General features: G+C 35.8%; 1 protein-coding gene across 1 annotated transcript; it reads right to left on the bottom strand.

Annotated features, from left to right (window-relative positions):
• Nucleotides 1-1,809: 1,809 nt before the first annotated feature.
• On the bottom strand, nt 1,810-25,752 carry LOC149834290 (phosphoinositide phosphatase SAC3-like). Its single transcript, XM_090011312.1, has 16 exons — nt 25,061-25,752; nt 20,535-20,739; nt 16,646-16,811; nt 15,796-16,018; nt 14,748-14,824; nt 14,417-14,604; nt 14,236-14,333; nt 13,926-14,059; nt 13,685-13,813; nt 7,087-7,447; nt 6,383-6,504; nt 6,151-6,252; nt 5,123-5,329; nt 4,701-4,874; nt 2,645-2,753; nt 1,810-2,301 (listed from the first exon to the last, which is right to left on the bottom strand). Exons 1-16 carry the CDS (start codon nt 25,157-25,159, stop codon nt 2,185-2,187), a joined length of 2,511 nt encoding a protein of 836 aa, XP_089867438.1. The 5' UTR covers nt 25,160-25,752; the 3' UTR covers nt 1,810-2,184.
• Nucleotides 25,753-26,641: the final 889 nt, after the last annotated feature.

Genomic DNA, 26,641 nt, shown 5'->3' with positions numbered 1-26,641 from the left:
AGACATTATCGAAATCATGAGAAATTCTAGGATTAGTGATATTTGTGATTATTGTTTTAACTGACCAGATTTGACAATAAGTCAATGACGATATCGATCTAGGCACCACCAAAGTAGGTCCAGCAATGCAATCTGGTTGCATTATAGGTTAGTAACCAGAACTAGACTTGGTTTAAGTGTTTGCAAAACAGACTAGGATCTGAACCAAGATCTGATTAATATCTTGTATTAAAAGGGAATTAGTGTTTAAATATTTACAAAGACAATGAAGGGTTTGGGTTTACAATGTTTACTTTATAAGGTGTAATGCTGTATGTCAAAATTGCATTGCATCTTTGTACGTTGCAGTAGATTATCATGTTGGGTAGAATGCAGAGATAGCCACATGGAGAGATTTCGGCGTGGTTCCACAGAGATCCACAGACACCTTATTGGTTATAAACACTCATCGGAGGTAGCTTTGTCATGAATAAGGCACAAGAAGCATAAGGTGGTGTTTGGATATTTGGACAAGGATATCCAAAATATCAAGGATGTCTAAGAAGAGTATCTTACCATGTACTGGTCTTTGAGTTACACAAAGGAAGAACGGGAGAAGAAGAAAAAACCTACAATGATATGCCAAAAAAAAACAAAACAAAAGATGGAACCCAGTGAGAAACAAAACAAGGGTCAAAGTAACTCTTTTTTGTGAGATGAAAACCTCCAAAGCAAGACAAGTAACCTTGAAAATATCCAACCATGGATGCTAGGAAACAAAATGCATACCAAAAGCAATGTGTGAAACGGAAGTGAGGAGCGGGAGTTAAAAAGTAAAATGAAGCAACAAGTGGAGGTAGATTGTGAGGCAATTCTAGAAGTGCATGAGAAACAAAATCAAAACACAGAAAGCAATATGTAGGGGCAGAAGTAAATAAGAAACAATATGAAAATGAGTAGAAAGTGGTATATAATCAACATTCAACCTTGTTACAAAAAAATATTATGTTTTAATATGAAAAACATAAGTGAGAGGGAATCAACAAGAAGCGTGGGAGAATCAATTTAGGAAGTGAGGGAACAAGCACGTTTTCCACTAAAGAGAAGTGGGTTTCCCAAAACCTCCCCCTAATTTGGAGGTAGATTGTGAGGCAATTATAGAAGCACATGAGAAACAAAATCAAAACACATAGAAAGCAATATGAAGTAGCGGCAGAAGCAAATAAGAAACAATATGAACATGAGTAGAAAGTGGTATATAATAACATTCAAGCTTGTTACAAAAAAATATTATATTTTAATATGAAAAACATAAGTGAGTGGGAATCGACAAAAGCATGGGAGAATCAATTTAGGAAACGAGGGGAAAAGCAAGTTTTCCACTAAAGAGAAGTGGATTTCCCAAAACCACCCCGTAATTTGGAGAAGTGAGGAGCTTCCTGCTTCAGAAATGCAGTTTCAGAGAAGTGAGTTTTCCTATGTAGTAAGAAGCTTCCAGTAACTACGTATCCAACTCCATGCCTCTTGAACCCCAAATATAGGGCATGTGTATTGTTGTTAGGGACATCTGTCTGTAAAATGAATCCAAAGACATTCTAAAAGTGGTAGACCTGAAAGTGTCTAGGTTGATAATCCAAGTTTACATAAATAAAGCGGGATTGCAGTTGATACGATCTTATAAGTACCGCATGTGCGCATGTTTTTGTACATATGATCGCACTAAATGTGTTTGTACCATGCTTACACATGAGAGAGAGGTACATTTAGATCAACTGATCCAATGAACTCAGGTAGTTTCAGCAGTAACTGTATATTATACCTGAAAGTTATGAACAGAAGAAAATCTTTCCTTTTGGTGAGATTGTTCTGGTCCACTGAGAACAAATAAAGAGTACAACATATGTACATGAAACACTAAAGACTCAACCCTATTTTTCAGAGAGAGAGAGCTACAAAAGAATTTGGCAACTGTTTACCCTCAGACGTATGTCAGATTCTGATCGGGCATCTTCACCCTATCAATGACATATCCATATACAAAAATATCTAACAAAGAAAGCTGTATGCCAGCAAACTGGAACAATGGAACTAGAGCCGCCATTGTTTCTGTTCCTTTTTCCCTTTTTCTCATGATCGCATATCTTTCTCCACTCCGTAACTAGGTCAGAGTAAACAAAAATAAATATTCCAGGAAAATTTTCGGGACTAATTACACAGAGTTTGTCCATAGATAACCCATCGTGCAAAGTCGTCTGAGAACTTGCCATAGGTAGCAGAATTTTGAGCCCGGTAAGGCTGCTCTATCTCTGCAGCATCTTCCTTCTGCAACAAGGTGCAACTAAATCAGATCTGTAAAACTGTTCAGGATAACAACATAAAGTAAATCAGACTTTCGAAAACACACACACACACACACACATGACAATATGCATGTATCAATTGGTCCCCATGAATTTATCTTCCGAACCAAAAGTACATCAGTGAGAATGATTAATGATGTCATCGCCAAAGCAATAATTTAGTTCCTCTACAAAGTCTAAGAAAAGAAAGTTTCGAGATAATTAAACTACTGGAAAGGACTGTCTGGAAGTACATTTTCTTCATAATTTACTAATCCGCCATTTAATCAGCAGATTTTCTTTGATACTAGGAGGAAAATGCTCACCTCTATGCTCCCCCCATGTTCACTTTGAGATGGAGTTATTTCAGCTGAGATGCCATTTATAACATTCTCTAATGATTGCTCAGCATCCAGGGAATCGATGAGTGCAGATCTGCAACCAAAGCAACCGATTACACGGATCAACTATTAACTGCTTCAGCAATTTAGGAGAGGAAAAAAAGACTAGTAGGTGAGAAAAACACTAGCCCTGTTATGTTGGTCAAACTTGATGGCAAGAGTCTTAGGACCCTGCTTTCACTAAGAGAGAAACCATGAATCTTGCCGCTCAACCAGGACCAGGTTAAGAATGATCCAGTTCAAGCATTATTTACAAAGTACCTTATGACATACTCAAGTTACACTGAAAGATTTGCCACAGGATCATGATAGGTTCCATATCCACTTGGTGTGACTCAGCACTGTCATGGTAGTGCCTTAAAGATTCAAACCTGAACGATGAGCCTAACTTAGCATGTAGACAAGCAATTACAACCCTGACACGTCACTTGGTGTTGAGATGTGCCTTGAATTCCATGTTATAAACCCGACACATGTCACTTGAAGAAAACCATAGAGGAATTTTTTGGAAGTCTGTGGTGGTAGCAAAGGGACCGAGCTGTTAGCCCACCACAAATTTTGTGGGTGTGCGGGGGCAAAACCCCCGCGGTATGGACCCAATGTGTTTGTAACAATGTCCTATAAATACTCTTTTAGGGTTTTCTTGCTTAAATTTTGTGAGTTTGGGTGTTTTGTGCGGCTTTAGGTTTTCTGTGACAGAGAGCCGTCATCTACCTTTGTAATCCCTTTCTTTTGACATAGTGAAAATCCCTGCTCCTCCACCACCCGTGGACGTAGGCCATTGGCCGAACCACGTAAATAGTGTGTGCTTGTTTTCTTCTCTCTTTCTCTTTCCACACACACACACACACACACACACACACACACACACACACACACACACACACATATATATATATATATATATATATATATATATATATATATATATATATATATATCGTGTTTATTCTGCTGTGTAACTTTCTAACAATCATGATAGGTTCCATATCCACTTGGTGTGACTCAGCACTGTCATGGTAGTGCCTTAAAGATTCAAATCTGAACGACTGGCATAGGATGTAGACAGGAAATTAGGTGGAATCAGCCACACCATCAGTCTGGCTTGATGCAGAAACATGTATCTTTTTCTAACAAAAAACCTAATCTTGAAGGCAGAGAAGCGATACAGATTCTGATCAGCTCTGTGATACTGGAAACAACTCCACTAACGCCTGAAGCAAATATCATAAACCTGTTGGAGCTTCAGATAGGACTTGAGTTGGCAGATGCCAGCCCTACTTGCCCTGTCATAACACCCTCACATGCCCTCAACCAAAACTTAAAAAGATAAAGCAGACACAACAAGAATTTGTGTTAAGCCTGTCTCCACATCAACTGGGTGCTTTTGCTAATGGGATAAGTCCATATGGATACGAATTTAATAGGACCTAAATTAAAATCGTGAACCATACTGAAACATACGATTGAAGTGACCAACTGAGAGTACCAAGTTAGTTTGGTGTAAGTGATCACAAACCCTGGCAAATTTTCCTAGGCACTGACCCCTGTGGGAGACCTGAAAAATTTGCATTTATGTGCATCTATTCTTGACTGGTTTGGAACATCGGATTCTGGAAGTTGTTATACTTCAAGGGGTAATAATTGCAACAGAAAGTTGACAAAATCTCAAACAATAAAAAAGCACCCATTACTAGTGAAAGGGAGATATCATAATGCTGCAGAATCATTTCATACAGATATCGACATAGGATTCTGGATATGGATATTCGCATGGTATTACTATACAGGGCTATGGTATAGGAACTAAAATAGGTATCCGTGTCATGCAGCTGCATACAGAGTTTCAAAAATAGAATATGATCTGTCTCAGAACTAGTTTGCCATGGGGAATTTTTAGTACTTATCATAGACAAATATTTGAATGATATGAAGATTAGAAATGAAAAACATATTCAGGTAAGATGCATCGAAAACTTGCCTTTCATCAGTCTCATCTTCGCATGAGTTATCAGAAGATGACAACCAATCAACATCGACAAAATTTGAACAGCTTAGAATTTCCCCAGAATCGTGCTCACTGACATCACTGTCAGAGGAAGGATCTCTTTGCATGTCAGGGAAAAGTTGCCTGCGGACCACTGAAGGCACAATCCTACCAAAACAGAAACCAGAAAATAGATAAAGATACTGTTTTCTGCAACAATTCAGGGAAAAAATATAAAAGAACCTTCATACATAAAAAAAAGACATTCTTGGCTATTCCCCTATTCTACCAGACAAATTACCAGCAGCTCAAAATTATTTACAAGTAGTTCAAAATTAAAAAATAACAGCTTCCATCAAAATTTCAACAGCATATTTCATGATAAAGAAGACATACAACAGAATGAATCAATGAACCTGGGATAGGAAGCATTAGTTTCACATGTTGAGATCTCTTGAGTAGAATCAGAGAGATCCTGGCAGGAATTTCCAGGTACAATCCTTTCAGGCAAAGCTGAGCTAGAAAAACCATGCTTCTCAGTGCCAATACCCTTGGCAGTGGATAAAGGTGTGCTGCTATCACAAAGAATGTTGCCATCTGATAGGGATCTCTTGAAAAATGTTCTGCAAGGGTAAAAGGTGAAGGGCCAAATTCAATCCCAAGTCATTGAGAAAGAAAAGCATAAATATAAAAAATGGAGAGGCACAACTGCGTAGGCACTGGAAATTATTCTAAACGAAGAGCATAACCAACTATTTAATTTGTAAAACATTGAGAAGATAAACGTGGGAAATAAAATTTCATACAAAGAGATGGTTGATGCAAAGTAATTTCCCATGCCAATGGCACGTTTTGACAAAAATAAGGTAAGCATAGATCACACACTTTTTCACTGGAATGTCAATGATAAGAACACTTGTTTAAGATGGCATAACAATATAACTGATCTGAAATGCACACATACTTTTTAGTGGCAAAAAGATATCACTATGACAAAGAAAGTGTGATAAGACATGACACACCATACAAATCCATAAAGCAAACATGTAATGAAAGTGAGGATCATAAAAAATTTGTTTGCTTCCATTCTTTTGTTTGTTCAATTTGTACACTGCTTGTTTTTACTGTGCATCAGTGCTTGTCAAAACTTTTTTATCACTCTTTTTCAACTAAACAAAAAATACCAATAAAGGATCAATATTTTTGCCAAAAAGCATCTTTGCCAGAAAATAACATTTACATTTTTTGAAATTTATTATTTCCTATTCAAAAGGTCTGAACATTGTCCTGATGAAACCAGTTCTTTATTTAAAGTTCTCCCAAGAAACTGACTTGACTATATCATTGCAATATCAATATATGCTGATAATAATTAAAAGAATTTTGTGGAATCTAAAATGCAGATGTCATTAGAATAGAGAAAAATAAAAAAATATAACAGTACCTTGAATTTTCATCACAAAAATGTTGACCATGTCTACCAATATTGTAATGCAGTTCCCACAATGCAGGTTTGTCTGGCTTGGGTTGAAAATGCCCCAAAAACCTGTTTGCTCAGGACAGGAGAAACAATTAACCAAGACTGTTGCAAAATAAAGGGTGAGTTTTAAACAGTACAAATGGTTGAGAAAAAAGGAAAAGAAAAAATTCTCTCCAAGTAAAGAAAGTAGACAAACAAGTTAATTGCATCTTGTTTTTCTGCATCCATATAAGCATTGCTATAATAGCGTTGAAGCGTCCTAAAGAATTCCTGTGACTGAGTCGCTGGCTTCCACTGGCCTCTCCTATCAGAAAATATCTGTTCAATAGCACATACATGAATCATTACAAGCATATGAAAAACATAGCCAAAGGTTGAGGAAGAGCTCAGTAAGACACAAAATGTCCAGAACAAGAACAGTACAAGGTGAAGTCAGTGAACAAGTCACTATCATGTTTTCTTGTATTCCCATTTCCACACATAATAACAAAGGCTTTAAAGCCTAGAACATTAACTGTTGTTGCTCCAAGATGAAAAGATTACCGAGGCAAACCAGATTCCCACTGAAAAATCCTCCAACAAGGGTACAATTCCATATTTTTGCATACTCTTAACAATATTTTGTTGTTTCAGGCTTTCAGCAACTCAGAACAATTCCTCTAAAACAGGACAAGTTCCATGAAGGATTGTATGAATCTTCAAAGAAAAACGTAAACAACTCAATGAGACACAAAATATGAACCCACAAGCCAATGTCATATTTGGGTGGGCACTCTGTTACCTCATAACTACAACTTGTTGAAGTAAAAAGTTTGCTTTTTGGAATACTTAAGGAAATATGCAAGTGATGGCACCACACTACAAAGTCTACAATGAAAAATAGATACAGGATTAGAATACCTTATTGTGTGCAGGAGAACCACCATACTGCAAAGCAAGTGTATCGCCCATTCTCTCATAAAACTCCATCAACGTATAAGCCAAAGGGTCATCAAGATCAATTTTAGGAACATCATTAAAACCCAATGCATGAAGCTGCTGGCCAAGTACAGCCAATCCATACGCATATTGTGCAACATTTGTGCGGTCCAAACAATCTATACAATTTGTTCGAAGTACACCCTTTTGGAATGTAGGCTCCTTGGCTACATGATTTGTGTTCACATCAATCAGTTCCACCTCATTACCAAATTCAGAATGTTGAGAATTCTTTGAGTTACTGCTCTCAGTACTTTCAAAGGGATATTCTCCACCATTTTGCCTGGAAGCGATCAATGGAAGTCAAACACTGGTAACAATTTGCCAAAACCATGTGTGTGTGTTTGCATGTGCGTTTGTGTGGGGAATGCATTTGTTAAGCTCCCTTTTATTAGGACCCTTCAAAAAACATAATTACAGGTGTTTTCTGCTTGATCTGAACCACTAGATGTGTTTATGCTAACTTATTAAGAAACATGCACTGAGTTGAACTGATCTAACAAAAACCTTGTATCTTTTACGTGACATTTTTGTGCAATATAAACCATTCACTCCATCTCATTTCAGTAAACTTTACAGTCAAAATCGCAACTAGCACCGAGTCAGCCTAGTTACAGCCTACTGCCTAGGCCCAGAGACCTGGGCGGTAGGGCCCTTCTTAACTGACTAGTTGGTGCCTAGGCTGGCTAGCCAGCAAGTAGCCTGCCCCACCCAGGGCCAGGGATAGATTAGTCCTTTTTTCCACTTAATCATACAAAAGGGCGAAAGGCAGAGGGTTCTTGAAATCCTTTTCCCTTTCCTCTCTCTCTCATGCCAAGCAAGAAGATAAAGAAGAAAAAGGCAATGATACACAAACATTCATATATACATACATATATAGAGAGAGTAATGCGCTGGTGCTGCCCCACTTTCTCGTTCGGACCTGTTAGGCCCCTTCAAAAATCGTCGTTTTTGGTGTTTTTTCCAACATCTAACACCATAGATGTGATCTATAGGTTTTGTTTAGTGGGAACTGACTTTTGTATCACCGTAATCTATACAGTTTTTCTGGTGATCCAAAATCCATGGCTATGAAGGTATCAATTTTTTTCAACTCATAAAAATAGATCCAAGAGTCGATTCCCACTAAATTGAGCATGATAAACACATCTACTGGTTCAGATCTATCATAAAACACTTCAAACCTAAGTCACAAGGATTCGGCCAACAGGGTGCCGCACTCGCGTCAAAGCGACGCAACTCGAGTGTGGCACCCGATGGGTCAAACCAACACTCGGTGTGGTCAATGCACCCAGGGTCTTAATAGTCCAATTCTGGACTTAAAAACAAAAAAAACCCAATGAAATGGGGTTGGGCGGGGGATTAGGGCAAAAAAATCCCCCCTCCCCCGTCCTGACCCCGATGCCTCCTCTTCTACTCTAAGCCGTCTCCAACCCAGCCCATTTCTGACATGGAGACTCCAGGTATGTCTCCTTCAATCTCTCTCCCCCCATCTCTCTCACTCTTCTCGGCTAAACCCCTGCCCTGCTTCTCTCTCTGCGTACCTTTCTCTCTCCCCTTTACGTATCTTTCTCTCTCAAACCTCCTTCAATCTCTCTCACTCCCCCGTCACCCTCTTTTCTTCCTCTCTGACTCTGCCGGAGGCGGGGAGGGCACGACTCGGCCACTGGAATCTAAAAAAATTACATCTAAAGCGCACACACTAATATAACGCAAAACCAACAGACATTTTTATGTCTTTTCTGCTTAAATTATGTAACAGAGAGAAATCTTGTAGCCTTGCCTCATTGGTATGAAGTTGTCAACCGAGTAGGAAAGGCAATGGTCCTATTAAATAAATGGTTTAACTAGATTTTTTCCTATTTGCAATTCATGCGAGAAAATAATGAAATGGTTCCACTTAGATGTTCACTATTGCAGTTGACAAGAGATGTTCACTGCAGCAGTTGCCACCAAAACCCAACTCATCAAATCACATAAAACAGAAAACCCCAAAGCAGAGAAATTTCATACTTGGTTGGCAAAGCAAACCATGCTCGTGGACCCAAGTGTTGTTTTTCATGGGGGTATTTCCTCCTTTTTTGGGCTTTCCTTTCTATGTGTTAGTTATAAAATCTATGGCGATTTTTTTTTCTCTTGAATATTCCGTAAGTTTTTCATTTTTCTGATTTTGTTATTTATGAGTTTTGTATTTTCATCGATGATTATTGTTTCTATTTTTTTTTATGAATTTTATTTTAATATAATATTTTTTTATTTTAAGGACAAAAATGACGGATAAAGGGAAAACTTGTGTCATCTTCATCCCCACATGTAAGTCATGCTGCTAGTAGTAGTAGTAGTAGTATTGATTCAAGTTTTTTAACTACAACATGTGATGATGGGGAGCCACTATGGGCACATGTGGACAAGCTTTAAAAAACTGGAGGAGGTGGTGGAAATAAGAGACTTCGAAGCAAGCTTTGTGAGAGAGATTATGTTGAATCTTACACAAGAGTTAAGGCTCATTTGTTGAAGATATCAAGATATGGCATTTCAGGATGCAAAAAAGTTGACGAGGCAATGCGAAAATAATATAAGAAAATATAAGATGAATATGAGAAGTAAAAGACAATGAATGATTCTTGTGCAATTAGTGTACCCTTTCTAAGCCACCAAGAAGATGATAAAAAAAAATTATATAGGAGGTAGAGGAAGAGGAACGATACAAGCATCATTAAATACATATGGAAGGGAAGAGATTGATAGAAAAGTAGGGAAGTATTTTTATTCTAGTTCACTTCCATTTAATGTAGCTAGAAGTCTTTATTTGAAAGATTTGGTTGTAACTTGAGTGGCTATATACCTCCAAGCTTAGAAAAAATACGAACGACAATTCTGACTGAAGAGAGGGCAAATGTTGAGAGATTGCTAGATATTAAGAAATTTTCATGGGAACAAAACGGAGTTTTCATTGTTTCTGATGGGAGAACAGATATTCAAAAGCATCCACAGATTAATTGCATTGCTTCTTCGCTTAGTGGGCAAGTATTTTTGAAAGCAATTGATGCATCTGAGCAATATAAAAATGTTGAGTATTTAAAGGGGTTGTTTATAGAAGTAACAAAAGAAGTGGATGATCAGAAAGTAGTGCAAATCATCAAAGTCAATGCTCCAACTTGAAAAGGTGCTACATTGAATTTGGAGAGTGAGTATGCTCATATTTTTTTGACTCCCTATGTAAGACAGAGCTTGAATCTGGCCCTCAAAAGCATCTGCAACCCAAAGAAGAAAAAAAATCACCAGCATAAGTTCTATGTTCATGGATTGAGGAATTAGAAAAAAATGTTAAAAGTGTTAAGAATTTTGTTGTCAACCACTATAATGTCAATGCTATATTTAATATGCATTCTGATATGAAATTGTTGAAGGTTGTTGGAACATATTTTGCGTACATCATTGTGATGGTGAAAAATATTAAGAAAGTGAAGAATGTTTTGGTTAACATGGTGACTGATGAGAATTGAATATTCTATCGTACTGATGATGTTGTCAAGGCTCAAAAAATTAAGAAATTCATTATTGATGATGAGTTTGGGGATAGAATCATATACTTCTTTCAGTTTACGCGACCTATTTGGGAAATGTTGAGAAAAGTTGATAAAAATGAGCTCATGCTTCAAAAAGTTTATGAAATGTGGGATAATATGATTAAAAAAATACAAGTTGTAGTTTTAAAGTATGAGAGAAAAAATCTTGCATTGGATGATTCAAAAATTTTTAATCATATTCATTCAATTTTAGTAAGAAGATGGAGAAGAGCAACACTCGTTTGCATTGCTTGACACATTCTCTCAATCCTAAATATTATACAAAGAAGTGGTAGGAAGGTGGTGTTGGTTGTATCCCTCGAAATTTAGACCCAGAACTATTAAGGCATAGAAATATGTGTATAGCAATAATTTATCGAGAATCACATATTCTAAATCAAATCATAAAGAGTTTAAAAAAAATCATCTTCGAAATTATATGAACAGACATTAATAGCAAGAGAGGAGGAGAACATAGATCCTATCACATTGTGGTCAACATATGGATCAGAAATACCTCTTTTCCAACGTCTTGCATTGAGATTGCTATCTCAGCCTGCTAGTTCATCTTGTTGTGAAAGAAATTTGGGCACATATTATCAAATCCACAACATGAAGAAAAACAAACTCACCAGCAAGCGTGCAGAGGATTTAGTATATGTTCATTCTGATCTTCAACTGCTTTCGTGAACCAATGATGAACACATGTACTAATGCTTTCTTAGTTATTTGACTATTTCTTAGTTTTTTTATTTAAATATACTTGTGTTTTATATTTTCAAATTGGGTTTGTAACTTTGTAATGCAGACAAGAATCATCCAAATTTTGGGATGTAAATACAAAAGAGTGATTTAAAGAGAGAGCATGATTTTAACATTACAAACATGGATTTATCTGAGCCTAGTCTTCCTTCTTATGATGTATTTGATGATGAAGCAAAAAATTATTAGGATCCATTACCTCATCGTCATATACATTGTGTAAGATATACTTTTGATATGTAATTATGCATTATTTGCTTCTTTTATTAGTATATTGTATAATTTACTTCTTTTCTGCTTTACTTGTTTGATTATTTCCATAATATATTTATGGTTGATTTAATTGTGGTGTTAGTTTTTACGATGAAGAATAGAATTATAGATTGTTAATTTGATTTACTGCATGCATGATGAATTGATTTGATGATATTATGATAATTATTTTTTATTTTATTAGTGTTACTGATAACTTTAAAAAATATATATATTTAATTATATATATACCCTCCCGCAGTCTTGAACCCAAGTTTTTTTGAAGTGTCGGATCGCCGCACCCACACCCGCACCTATGTGACATAGCTTCAAACTATGGGGCCTAATCTTAGTTGTCAAAAGTTGCGCCCAAGCTCCGCCTAGGCTTATGGGTCTAGGTGGTAGGGCCCTGTTTTTTACCTAGGCTGCCTAGGTTGTTCATGCTTAAATAGCAGAGACAATTGTCATGTTTTTTTAAAAAAAAATCTCTTTTCTTTCTTTTTTTTTCTTCTTCCTCCCACCCTAAAAGCTTTCTTTTTTTATTCTCCTTTTTTTCTTTTGCTTTTCTTTTTTACCTTATTTGTTTCTTCTTCCTCCTCTTTTCACCCCTTCGCTTAGTTGTCAAAGGCGGAGCCTAGGCAACGGCTAAGCAGCCTAGCCGAGGTAGTCTCTCGGTTTGATGCGTAGTTGTAGACACATATATATGTTTTATGTGCAAATGTATATAATTATATATATATACATATTTGTATACTTAATTCATATATAATCTATAAGTGTATGAGTTATCTATTTAAATGTTTTTATGTAATATAATTGCTTTACAATGTTCGACAACATATTATTTGTTTATTGCTTATTGTCGATTGATTTTATGTTGTATACATGTTTGTTATTAATTTTAGTAGTTTGTTTACATATTTTGTATATTTTTAATTTTTTTTATTTGGAGTACCTCCTAGTCTGCCTAGGCCCCGCCTACTCTTTTTAGGGGCTCATCGCCTAGGCTCCGCCTAGCGCTTTTGACAACTAAGGGCCTAATGAGGCAGAATGAGAAAAGTGGGCCTAATATGTTCAGTTTATATATATATATAGTTGCCTATATCGTTCAAGGTAATTTCTCAGAAAGATTTTCAATAACTGTTTTTTCTTAGTAAAATCTTGGGAGTTTTAAAAGTTTTAAAATTTTTAAAAATATGAAAAGTGATAAGAAAGATAAGAAAATAACAGGTTTTGTATCATTTTCTTCAAAAAATATAAGGAAATAAGTTTGAAAAGTTTTTAAATAAAAAAAAGAAACAAAAAATTCAAACATTGGGCTTAAACATATATAAAATAAGATTTCAACAAAAAAAATATTGCAAAAATATTGTAATAATATGGCATCATTTTATTTCAGGCAATATTTTGTCGTTATTATTGGCTGAGCTGAAGTTGTAATAATATCGTGATATTTTCTAAACAATGGCGATATCAGTGATGCTGATATATATATACATATATATATATATATATACATATATATATATATATATATTGGAAATGGGTGTGGATACACGTGTGCACCCATAGCAACCTGGTAGGGATACTGGCTAACTAATAAGAGGGGGTGCTGCCCATCCCACGTTACATATTCCATTGCTGGATCAACCTTCCAGCGGATGGTTCCGCTTATTGATAAATCACTCAACAAAGTGGCTCTTAATAAGCTAAGCCTGTTCTTCATATGGATCTTCGATAAAGACTGGACCCTCCTCCAGAAAGATTAAGTGTGTAGTCCTACCCCCAACACACACACACACATATAGGGAGAGAGATTTTCAACCACATTGACACAAAGAACCAAGATGTGCAAGTTTGGAAATGATTTTATTTCGTTACTGTAATCACCAAGTCAAATACTAAAGTAATGGGCAGTGGAAAGGACAAATACTTACTTAAGGGAAGATTGATCTGAACCTCCCTCAAATATTAAAGATGTTGTCACTTGACAATAAAAGAAGCTGGTCAATTCCAGCACATTTTTTGCGACTTTCCCTAACTTTGTCAACACGTTTTCTGCATCACTGCACATAAGCAGTGTTTTAAAGTTAGAAACCAATTTCCCTTCATAGCTTGTTGAAACACAAAATAATTTCTAAATGAAAAGATGTTTGGAACGACATGGGGAAGTGATACCTCTTATAATGCTTGTGTAGATCCCAGTGGAGGAACCTAAGACGACTTGCCTCAGATAGATCTTTATTAATATAATCAATTGCATTAGCAAACTCTACTCGAAGGATGGACTCTCGAGGTTTCTTCTCCTTTGTCTGTGCAAGCACAATGCAGGAAAAAGGAAAAAACAGAATCAACACTTCACTGTCATAGATATTCATGAATCTTTCAGCCTATGAGTTCTGCTCACTGCATGCATTAATAGTAAGACCATATAAATCAGGCATGATATGGCCAGACATCTTCATAAATCAACTTAACAATAACTTGCCTTGACCAAATTCAAAACAATAATAGGGTTCCCATATCTCTTCACAAGATTCGCAAAATGAAGTCTTGTAGCTTCATAAGTTTGGTCCTTTTTCAGCACTGAAAGGAAGAGTGTCAATAAAAAAAATAGTGCAAGTGTCAAGTGTTAAAATGGTTATAAGCAAACTAATTTATTGACTCACACACTATATCAGGCCGAAGATTCAGGCGTGAAGTTTCCTGAGACCAAAATAGGGGTATCGAACCCCTGTTCTGCACTATGGAACTTATTTGTGTTGGACATCCTTCAGGAACATCCTCAAAAACTATTTGTTCTGTTTCAACATCATTAGCAACTCTTCCATTTTCGTTTACGCCACGTTTCAAGTACCTGGCACAAAAGTATGCAATAAGGAAAAACCAATGCAAAGAGACAATATTATCAACTCAATAAATTTGAACAAGAAACAACAATATTGAAAATCAAACTTATATGAATTAAATTTAAAATTATTGATCCCTCCAAAATTCCACCTGGTACCAGCAAAATGACGTGAGCGACGTGCAATGAGTGTTAAATTAAAATCTTTTCCACATAATGAAAGTTTGGCCTGCATCCACAAAATTCAGTATCATCATCACTACTTCGAGAATGCAATCAGATGAGATAGTATGTAACAATTATTAATAATTATTTACCATAACCTAGAGGGACTGTAGGAAATCCAATCAAAAGTTAGAGAGCTGGAGAAACACTTAAAGCAACTTATTGAAGAATAGTTCTTGGAAAACCAATTTTGTTGCTTGATCCCACTAATAAGACATCATTATGCATACATGGAACATAAAACATGACCTATAAATTTGTCAGGCAAACAAAAGATTGTTTTTGAACAGAAAGAAAAAAGCAGTAACAAAGTACTGCACAAAATCTAATCTTATACAGGACAAGAAAGTACAAAAGAAAGAAGTGAAGAACTATATGCAGGGGTGCCGCCCATGGTTATAGCAATAAGTATATACAAGAAACTGAAAATAATATGGCATGCTTTGGGATATTTACCTACAAAGCTAAACACTACTTAATCTTTCCCTTTTTAATTATTACTGGGGACATAAGTCTAGAAGAGTGCAACACTTTTTTTTTCATCAAAGGATGTTTTTTACTCTTTTGCTTCTTTAAAGTTTAAAGATAAACTCAAAGTCCTAGAGTTAACTGGTATTGTCCTTATTAAGAACCTCTGAGCAAGTTTAGAGGATGACAAGTTAGTTAAATGGATGATTAGCTGTCCTCCACAGTTGATAGATCTGTCAATCATGGAATGAAAACTCTTGTCTTCATGTCCATGTAATTTCTCGATCAGAAACAGGCAAACTTTGAACAACAGAGCACCACGACCAATAGATTACTAGTAGAATCAAAGAGTTCAAGAAGTCAAATAAGTTTACACTTTACTGTTATCAGGCCAATGAACTATTATGGTTATTAATAATAAATATTACAAGAAGAAAGATCCAGTTCTTACAAAGTTCTAGTTCTTACTTCAAGTAATCATGTACCATATATTTCCAATCAAATTACCTGATTGAAAAAACCATACACCAATGCTACTGTCCAGATAGTGTTCTTGAGATGATTCCGTATTCCACGCGTCAGAAACTCATTCCAAACAAACATAGTATCATACAGAAACTGTCCAGATTCATGATCACATAAGTTCTTTTGAAGGCTACACATAACATGGTATGAGTAGCTGAAAAAGAAGTCCTTGGTAAGATCCACAGTGCACAGGAGCTTCTTGTATCTATACCATGTCAAAAAAATAAAAAACACATGATTAACCATATATATTAGTAGAAAACTCTAAGATTAGCAAGGAAAAGGTATGCAGAAAAAATGATCCACCCAGATATAGCAAACAACCAAAATATAACAAATTCCATAAGAAAGTTGTTCCAGAGCAACATCTGACTGGACATAGAAATGATGAATTATACCATCAACATCATTAACAGGTAATAGCAACTAAATACAGTACAAGTTATATATGCCTTCTTAGAAATGGTAATCACAGGTTTATCTCTGCTATTCATGTAAGCTAGGAAACAAAGCGTTATATGTAAATCTTAGTTTCCCATGGGATTCTAACATAAAAAATGACTTCCACTAATGGTAACAAGGAGATCTATATGCACAAAGTCCCAAAATAATTCAAACACTCTTCATCTTATAATGGGAACCAAAAACTTCATCACACTGTACAATCTGGGAAAAAAAAAAGAAAAAGTAGTGGCCAACACTTGAGCAATAGTAAGGCATATAATCCAGAAAATAAACACCCTTCTCCTTCAAGGGTATATGAGTGTTTGATTCTTTTATGGTTTTACATAATAATTCTACAATCTCTTTTAGAATACAATAAACAAAGGACCTGTTCTCATATTTAGAATAAGTAACATTGGATTGCAAAGTAGAATGAGGAAGTGCAATCATTTCACTCTTGGTGATCGCATAGACTGTATGACCACATATTTCTCCGATCTGCTTCCTTTTTGTAATAATTAGCATGTAATAAGGCCCCAGAAACTTTACAAAACCTGCAGAAAGAACATAAGATTATAATACTGAGTTTATATTGCACAAGATAGCAACCAAAGAAAAGAGAAGATTCTAAATAAAAGTTCCTCAAAAGGTCTAGGATTTTAATAAAACTGATTCATTTCTGATGCTAAAGCAGATTGGCTATGAAAGATTACAAACACAAACGGAAGAAAAAATAATATAACTTACATCTTTGGATGAAATTTACCTCCTTATGCAACAAAACTTAATAACACATAAGCATCACATGCAATGACTATAGATGCACACTTGGTCGTTTTCTTGACCAACTTCAATAACACTTGCATAGGAGACTTCACATACCTTTATCCTATGTTGCCTGGACTTAGGTGAGTGTTGTCAGGCAGGGATACAAAGTGTCTGAAATGTTGGCCCTTGAAAAGTTAGACATACGGACACAACTTTATATAATATATATAGAAAAATATTAGTTATACTATAGAGTTCAATAGTCTCGAAAAAACTCATAAATGCAAGCTTCATTTGATCAAACTGACAACAAAAATGTGCTCAGAATGATTCATTTATTGGGAAACACACTTTGGAGTTTGGATTGAGTGGTTTCGATGTAAAAACATGACTTTTTGGATAATGAAGTTCCAATGTATTCTAGACCATTGAATTTTGAGGTTCTTAAGAAATCTGCTAATACAACACATTTGGACAATCTAATACATTTATTTTACTAAACAATCCACGTATATCATATTCATAGGGCCTGATTCACAAAATACAAAAAATGTGAAAAAATGGGTCATTTCTACTAGCGAATATGGTATAGAGTGTAGCCATATATATATATATATATATATATATATATATATATATATATATATATATATATATATATATATATAGATAGATAGATAGATAGATAGATAGATAGATAGATAGATATAGTGTGTGTGTGTGTGCTTCTATGGTGGTACACATTTGATTTACATAGATCTAAGTTCCAAAAGCAAAAACCAACCTTTGGACGATGTTTAGCATGTTCTGTTTACCGTTTTCATGTGTAAAAGTTGTCTCAAATATGATGTTATATACCATTTCTAAATGCCCTTATTTTCATGAATTGTGAGGCATTGATTTTTCACCATTTCAAAAATAAATCTTGTGGTGTATTAAATATGATAAAGCCTTCCAACATAGTAAATAAACCATGCTAAACACATCTGTACAGTTAAGATCTATCATTTGGTGGTTAGATCCATACAAACAAGAGTATGTACCACCATAAGGTATCCTGGTACAGAACTACCATATATTTTTCCATACATAAATACTTATATATATATATATAATAAAAGGTAGGAGGAGGAGGAGGGAGAAAGCCACCCAAAAGAAGGAAAAAGTAATAAGAAAAAAAAATGCAAGATTAAAAAAAAGGAAGAAAACAAGCAAGTTACAAAGTGCTTATAGTTTGCATAAAAAATTCCCAGATTCTTTAGAAAATAAAACTCAAGAGCTTTTTTGGCGTGAGGTTGACATTCTCCATCACATTACTAATACTTGGGAAAAGCAAAAAATGTTTATAAAATATTAGACACTTGAGTTTCTAAGTGTCTATCAGGACACATGGAAGTGTCAAACACTTTGAAGTTTGAAAGCAGAAGCATTCAGCAGGTGTCAATAGAATTTTAAAGAATAATATATCATTAATTAATATGTGACATTCAAAGCGTAAGGTTGGAGAAATTGCACACTCCTCAATGGGAGCCTTGCATTATTGCTAGGTCTTCTCTTGGTGGAATTACATATCATGTAAGTGATACTGATAGTTATTCAAAAAGGTTGTTGATTTATTCCATACAAATAAACCTGAATCAAATGAGACAGTTACAATTTGTGCATGCAGAATTAGCTCCAAGAATGAATTCTTCATGGTTCAAATAATCAAAAAAAGAGGTACTAAAGGAAACCATTGGAACATTATGGGGGCAAGAAGTATAGTAATTAACTTTTAAGGGTCTAATAGGTTATTGCTTTTGAGGGAAATAAAAATTCAAAAAAAAAATAACGAAGATTATTTTAGCAATTTTAGTTTGAAAAATAAAAGTAATTTTTTGACCTCCAATAAGTGACTTCATATTTTCAGAATCACCATCGTCTTTTAGGCAATTTTGGCAATTTCAATCAGTCGAATCTTGCTAACATTAATAAATAAAGGTTTGAAGTTAGACACTTAGATGATATATATATATACATATATATATATATATATATATATTCACTTTTATGTATTTATTTATTTAAATTTATATTTGTAGGCATGCTTCTATGATAAAATTTTGTAATAATATATACATATAGAATACATGTATCTCATTCTCATCTAAACTATCATGTTAACAAAAACTAGCTGAGTTATCAGGTTGATTTGTGTGAGTCCCAAGCATAGTTGGCAAACTCATGACTCAGATTCAGATCGTGTGACCCTTGACTCGAGAGTCAGCAGGTCAACTCAGTAACTCGGACGAGTGACTATGCATTTTCTAGTGTTAAGATATGAAAAAAATCATAATCTATACTGTATAATCACTAAATTTAGCACATGACATCAATGACTAAGTTATATAAGTATTCAACTATACATAATTGCTAATATTTATGATTTCAAAACATATGATTTTTTATAACAAGTATTCTTTTATGAACATTACACATTAAAACCACAAAATTCATGACAAAGAACACATAAGCATGTGGATCGGTGGTCCTGAATCGGTGACCCAGTTAGGGTCCGATCCGGGTAGACACGGGCGATTCCCGAGTCGACTCGCCAAGTTTGCCAGCTATGGTCCCAAGTCAAGACCAAAGCAAGTCCAGTCCTCAATCACCAGGTTTTGGTGTACCCATCATAGTTTCTGTACTGGCATTTACATAAGATCTATTTCTTTTGGATTGAGAGAGAGGGTACATTTTCTAACATTATTCATCAAGGGAATAAATAAACTGCAACCAAGACATTCAATGCTAAGCTGCATTAATAGGCGCAGCTAACATAAGTTTGGAAACAGAAAAAGTCATCCATAAAAATTGAGATATTTTCAGTAGCCTGTGAATTTCTGAGGGTTGGAAAGAGCTGGGTTCAACAAGAATGAGCTAACCCAAATCAGATCAACCGAACAGGCTTGAAACTGACCCAGTTGATTGGTTTGGCTTGACAAGCATCAAACCCTTGTCTGATGAATTGAGGCCCATTGAGACCAACAGTTCATACTGTTAATTAGTATACATTGACCTCGAACCTATAAACTAAGTAATGCAGATGTGTTTGGTTGGCCTTCAAAACTAGTTCAGGAGTCTATATTCAGTTCAGATCAAAATAAGTCCAAGCAAATCTATCGCCGTTAGCAATGACAGATGTAGTTGCACCCATATTCCATTGACAACACCTTGAAATGCAAAGATCTGTGAAAATCAAATGCTCATCCAAGTAATGCTCTCAAACAAATGAATCAACTTTAGGTGATAGCCACTGAAAACAACTTTAAAGAACTAAAAAAATCAAAGTGAACTACAGTGATAAAATCAACTAAACACTAATGCATCAACTTGAAATAATAGTCTATGAGAACAATCTGAGAGGAATATACAGATCTAAAAAGCGAATCAGCTAATATATTTAAAAAATTTCCAAAGAATATACAAAACCTAGTGAGTAATCACATTGATAAAATCAACTATGTACTTACCAACAATCCCATAACAATCTGTCACAAATTTCAGACCACCAGTTGCCTTGTTTCCTTCATCTATTCTCTTCAAGAGGTCATAACATTCACTCTCTGTATAGATGGTAGAATCCTCAAGAATATTCAGCTCAGAAGTTTCTGATCGGTCAATCTTTAAAACCCTCCATGATATTCTATTCTTGTCCCTCCCAACCATGTAAAAGTTCTGGTGCAGAGTAAAAGATAGAGAATGTATAGTAAACAAGACTACAGAATTTGTGATGACAAAGAACACCGATATAACTTCATTATATTAACAAGGAGTAACTTAATAAAAGAACATAAAAACATCACCAACAGATAATAAAAATCAATAAGACATTGGAATTTGTTATATGATATATGCCTGCATATATGTCCATTTGCATCTACATAGAGAATTTCCAATAGATCCAAATCCTACAAAGTGACAAAGTTTTGAGCAGTCCAAAGGAAAAACATAAGACAAGTTCCATACTTCCACATTAAGAAATAAGCTGTTCATATAGACGACATGCAAGCCACTAGAAGTCTGGAACAAACTGGGTTGAAGCAGGGTTACTGGAAGCGCTGGTAGGAGTGGGGAAGCGCACTAAACCGAAATGCACTTTGGAAGCGCAAAACACGACGCTTCCGAAACGTGCGGGGAAGCGCCCATTTTAATTAGGAAGCGTGCTTCCTATTAATAGGAAGTGCGCTTTCCAATATTGAGAAGAAGGTTTTCTTTATTTTTTAACAATTGAACAGTTTTACCCCCTAATTAAATGTTTTTTTACCAAAAAACAAAAAGAAAACGTATTTTTCGTATGGTCAAAATGGTCTTTTTTTGTGAAAAAAAATCCTAAATCGCATAGGGTTTGATCTCTCTCTCTCTCTCTCTCTCTCTCTCTCTCTCTCTCTCTCTCTCTCTCTCTCTCTCTCTCTCTCTCTCTCTCTCTCTCTTTGTTATTACATGCGGAGATGAATGCATTATGCACACACGAGAATGAGCTTTAGCATGAGTTTGACCCTGTTGAGAATAAAGGTTGGTTATTGCATAAAAAAATGATTTTTCTTTCAAGTAGTGAGCATTGTTTATACTTTATATGGATGAATATTGTAAGAAAGTTCTAGCTTCGAATTTATGTCGAATAATGTTTGATTAGGCTGTTAAGCAACTTAAGCTTGGATTCTTGTTCAGTTTGACTTGGCTCATTTGTTGAATATCTTTTGTTCCATTGCAGACCTTAACTTCTATTTGTCTATGTAGTTTTTTACTCGTTGATCATGAATTCATGATCCAGGCATATTAACAACCAAGTTGCTTGCGTATATAATTCAGTTTTGAAATTAATAGATCAACTTTAATATTATATACTCATGTTTTATTTTGTCAATGATAACATAAATCTTATATTTTGGTAAATTAGAAAGTATAAACTAATAGACTGATCACAGAGAAATCACATAGGAAATTGTGGACCCATTGATGCTAGTTTTTCTTGCCCTTGATACTCATAATTGTTCACAAAAATAAGTACCAAAATGGTGTACAGTCACATGTTAACAACAAGAGTATCGTACAGCATACAGGAACTCAGTTTGTCAATAAAGTTGCTTCTTTCAGAGAGTATAACTTCAACATTTGTCCGCTGGATTTTTACTCCGTTGGTTCTGGATGTTGTCACTAGACATTTATTGGATTTGTCATGATTTGTCACTAGACATTTACGAGATGCAATTACAGATGGGCAAACTACTGATAGATCTCATGATGCATCATAAGTTGGCCTGCTGGAGTGAATATATTGTCCTTATCTCTTCAGTTGTATTTTTTCATTTTTGCCCTTGCAGTCACATATAGATAAATTTTACTTATTTGTTATGGGTAATTATGTCCTTCACAATATTTTTAACAAGGATACAAGCTTGTATCCTCACTTTGCAATTACTGACAACTTAACCTCATCACCCATTTGGGACAATGCACCTGTTAGTGCCTGTAATTTGATATTTAGTTAGACAGCTTCCTGATGACGTCCCAACATATCGGTAGAGTCTAGCTATGATAGGAAACTTATTAGTGGTCTCGCATCTCTTTCCATTTGAAGGGAAGGCAGCGACGGTCTGTAGTCATCCTCTACTTCACTCAAGGATATTGCAATATTTTTACCTTATCTGCACATAATCATATTTACTAAGGGGTGCATTTGATTACCTCGGGTACCAGACCAAGGTGCTGAGAACAGAATTCAGACCCAATCCTTGGGTGGAGACAGACAGAGTGAGAGAGGGGAATAGAGAGAGATAAGAGAGTATAAATCTCATATTCACAGTTGTCTGACTTGTGAGGGGCTTGGAAGATCTTAGATCAGAGGATCACAGATCTGTTTGGTAGACCTTCTGATCTGGTTTGGACCCCACACCACATCATAGCCTTGGATGTGACATATGAAGCAATCAAATGCACCCTTAGTTGTTAACAGTCAGAATTGTCTACCAGGACTTGTGAACCTTCAGATTTTAATTAGTGAATCTCAGTCAGTCTTAGATCAACTGCACTGATGCAAGATCTTAGCATGCTTATGGCATTAATGGGTGCACACTGTATTCATATGCATGCTAGAGGCAATACTCAGGTACCAGGACACTGATACTTCTCGAATATATGTACACACAGGCAAGACAGGCACATGGAACTGAGTTCCCAAAATGGTATTTTAGATAATATAAGATTCTGACCCCAGCTGAAGCTTTTTTCTTGTGCAAGTAGTATGTTAATTTGAATGTGTAATTTCTGAACCAATGTGGTTCCTTCCTGCTCTTCATCTCTTGTAGCAGACCCTCGTTCCAAACTATACTACCTCTCACCCAAAAAACTTGATTGCGGATACTCCTTTCAAAGAGTGCACATTTGAATTCCTTCTGTACTTAAATCAACCCAAGCAGCTACAAGTACTCGGACATACTGGTGGATCCTATCTCATACAATGAACAAATTTCAGGACATTCTCTTGTCCCTTATAGTGATTCTATGAACGCATTTGCTTGCTTGTGCAACAAGTGGACCGGGCCAAATTAGAAACCAGAAAATGTGGGATCACAATATCTAATCTTAGACATTGTTGGCATGTACTAACCCCAACCTACATGCATGAGAAAGAATAACACGGGCTACAGATTAAACAACAATTTAATGACTGAATAAAACAAAGATCTACATATTTTTGTTGAAACTAGAAAGACTAAACAGTTCTTGCAGATCACGTGAACAAAACAAATTCAAACAACGAAAAGAGAGAGAGAGAGAGAGATAATTAATGGAAATTCTTAAGATGAGTAGTAAAGATCGAAAAGGACGTTCATATTATTTGAATTGTCATGCCCAAAGTCCAAATTCTTGCCTGAAGAATACCAAGTACAGATTAAAAAGCATTTCTGCATGCAATTTAATCCCTGAGAAGCATAAACCAATCAAATCGCAGCAAAGAGTATACACATGAACGTCTTCAGAAATTTTATAAAAAAAAACTTATTTCTGCTTCAAATTCTACAAAATTTCACTAACAGAGTCACCAAGGACCCAGTAGAAACCAAATTGCAACAAAAAATGAAAAAACAATAGATTAAGAGCAAGTAGATTAAGAGTATACACATGACCAAATTGTTGGCATGTATTTATTGTTGCAAAAGGAAACACAGCCACTAACCCCAACCTACACGCATGACCAAGAATAACACGAGCTACAGATTAAACAACAATTTAATGACCGAATAAAACAAAGATCTACATATTTTTGTTGAAAGTAGAAAGACTAAACAGTGCTTGCAGATCACGTGAACAAAACGAATTCAAACAAGGAAAAAGTACCAGATGGAGAGAGATAACTAATGGAAATTCTTAAGATGAGTAGTAAAGATCGAAAAGGACGTTCATATTATTTGAATTGTCATGTCCAAAGTCCAAATTCTTGCCTGAAGAATACCAAGTACAGATTAAAAAGCATTTCTGTTTGCAATTTAATCCCTGAGAAGCATAAACCGATCAAATCGCAACAAAGAGTATACTAATGAACCTCTTCAGAAAATTAAAAAAAAAAAACTTCTTTCTGCTTCAAATTCTACAAAATTTCACTAACAGAGTCACCAAGGACCCAGTAGAAACCAAATTGCAACAAAAAATGAGCAAAAAAAATAGATTAAGAACAAGTAAATCATTCGAAAACCAATCAAACAAAAATGATAGATCAACTCATAAAAGTTTGGCTTGAACCCCAGCAAAGGTTAGCTAAAACTGGTATCGAATCACGAAATCGAAGTAAAAACCCAATAATAGAGAAACAAATCTCTAGATCAAAACAGACCAGAATCATCTCCCAGGCAGCCAAAGAAAATTCCTAAATTGACACAAAATCCACCAAAAAACACATGCGCACAAACGCATCAAGAAACTACAAGTAAAAAACAACGAAACATCAAAGAAACGCATAAAAAACCGAAGAAATGAAGAGAAATTTCATCCGACCTACCGTTCTCGTCTCGTACAATCCGAACTCCTGGAGGTAACAATCCGCCGCGCGATTCGCGTCATCTCCGATCATCCCGTGCCGCTCGTTTTCCGACATCATCGATTTGATCCCGAGCCTCCGGCTCGGGTAGATTCAGGATATCATACGGAGGGCAGAAAACCCCGAAATTTTGAGGAGAATTCGATCCTTTCCCCCGAAATCAAAGGGAAGCGAAAGAAAACTTTTTTTACTTTTTTTCTTCTCCAATAATTCAAAAGAATAAGAGAAAGAATGAAAATGAAGGGAGTTTCTCGATCAGGCTGCACGCAGCTGCTTCAAACAGAGCATTTTCCCACCACAACACTCTTTCCCGAATATCAGGATTCAAACAAAAGCAATCTCTTCTCTTTTTCTCTCCTTTTTTCATCAATTCCTACCAGAAACTTGTGATCTGCCCAAAAAGGTGCAATTAGACACGAGAGAAAGAGAAAGAGAGAGAGAGCTCACGGTCATACGACGGCTTCGTGGTGATACGACCGACTATACGAGAGGCAACGAGCGCCACACACACAGAGAGAGAGAGAGAGAGACTCTCTCCCTCTCTCTCTTTGTTCTCTTTTTTTTTTCGGGCATTTCCCTCTCTCTCTCTCTCTCTCTCTCTGTTGAAAAAAAACTAAAATGGAAAAAATGCGCTGCGCTTCACACGCGCGCATGCACATACTCTCACTCTCTGACCAAAATAGGCATAAATGTAGGGTCAATGACGAAAATGGATCTAAACTGAAATTACCAAGTCGGGCATGAGTTTTTTATTAAGGACAGGCAAGGATCATGTGGGGGCCTAGGTTTTCGGTTGGAGACGGGGCAGTTCTTAAATGTCGATTCTGCCCTTTGACTTTGAGTATAATGGCGTTTTTTATATTTAAGCGAGAAACCACCCAAGAATCAAAGACCTAGCCATGCAAGGTTCGTTGCCATGCCCTTAAAACTCTTGGCTTGAGTAAGTAATGGGGCGCTACTTTTTTTGATATTTAAGCGAGAAACCACCCACAGAATCAAAGACCTAGCCATGCTAAGTTGGTTGCCATGCCCTTAAAGCTCCGTGAGATTACCCCTTGCCCCCCAAGAAGTCGTCAAGTTTGGCTTGAGTAAGTGATGTTAATGATGGGATTTGAACCTAGACCACCTACTTTACGACCTAGGTCTCATCCCGCTCTGCATAAGTCAGCTTTCTGTGTCAAACAAAGAAAAAAAATTACCTGGGTATTAATTCTTAATGAGATTTTGAAATTTTTTTATTTTTTTGCATTATTATTTAAAAAAAATATAAGAAAAATAAACTAATAAAAACATTTTAAACATGAATTGCATTTTTTCTTGATTACAAGAAACCCTCCCCGAAGCGAGGGAAAACCCCGAGTAGGGGGGGCCCATGTCCACCCTGCCTTATGTGTCCCACCTTGAATGTGCTTCTAAAATACTACTTGAAAGGGGTTGCTTATAGGTTGGAGACTTTTTTTTTTCTAAGTCAAAGAAAAACCCTCCCATCACCGACCGCGTATTGGTTGGCCTCCGGTTGGTAAAATCAGAGCTCACTCAACT

Source organism: Nuphar pumila, chromosome 6, assembly GCF_984573655.1.
Source record: "Nuphar pumila chromosome 6, dmNupPumi1.hap1.1, whole genome shotgun sequence".
Classification (NCBI taxonomy): Eukaryota; Viridiplantae; Streptophyta; class Magnoliopsida; order Nymphaeales; family Nymphaeaceae; genus Nuphar; species Nuphar pumila.
The sequence above is the reverse complement of the archived record's forward strand: the minus strand, read 5'-3'. Positions and strand labels throughout refer to the sequence as shown.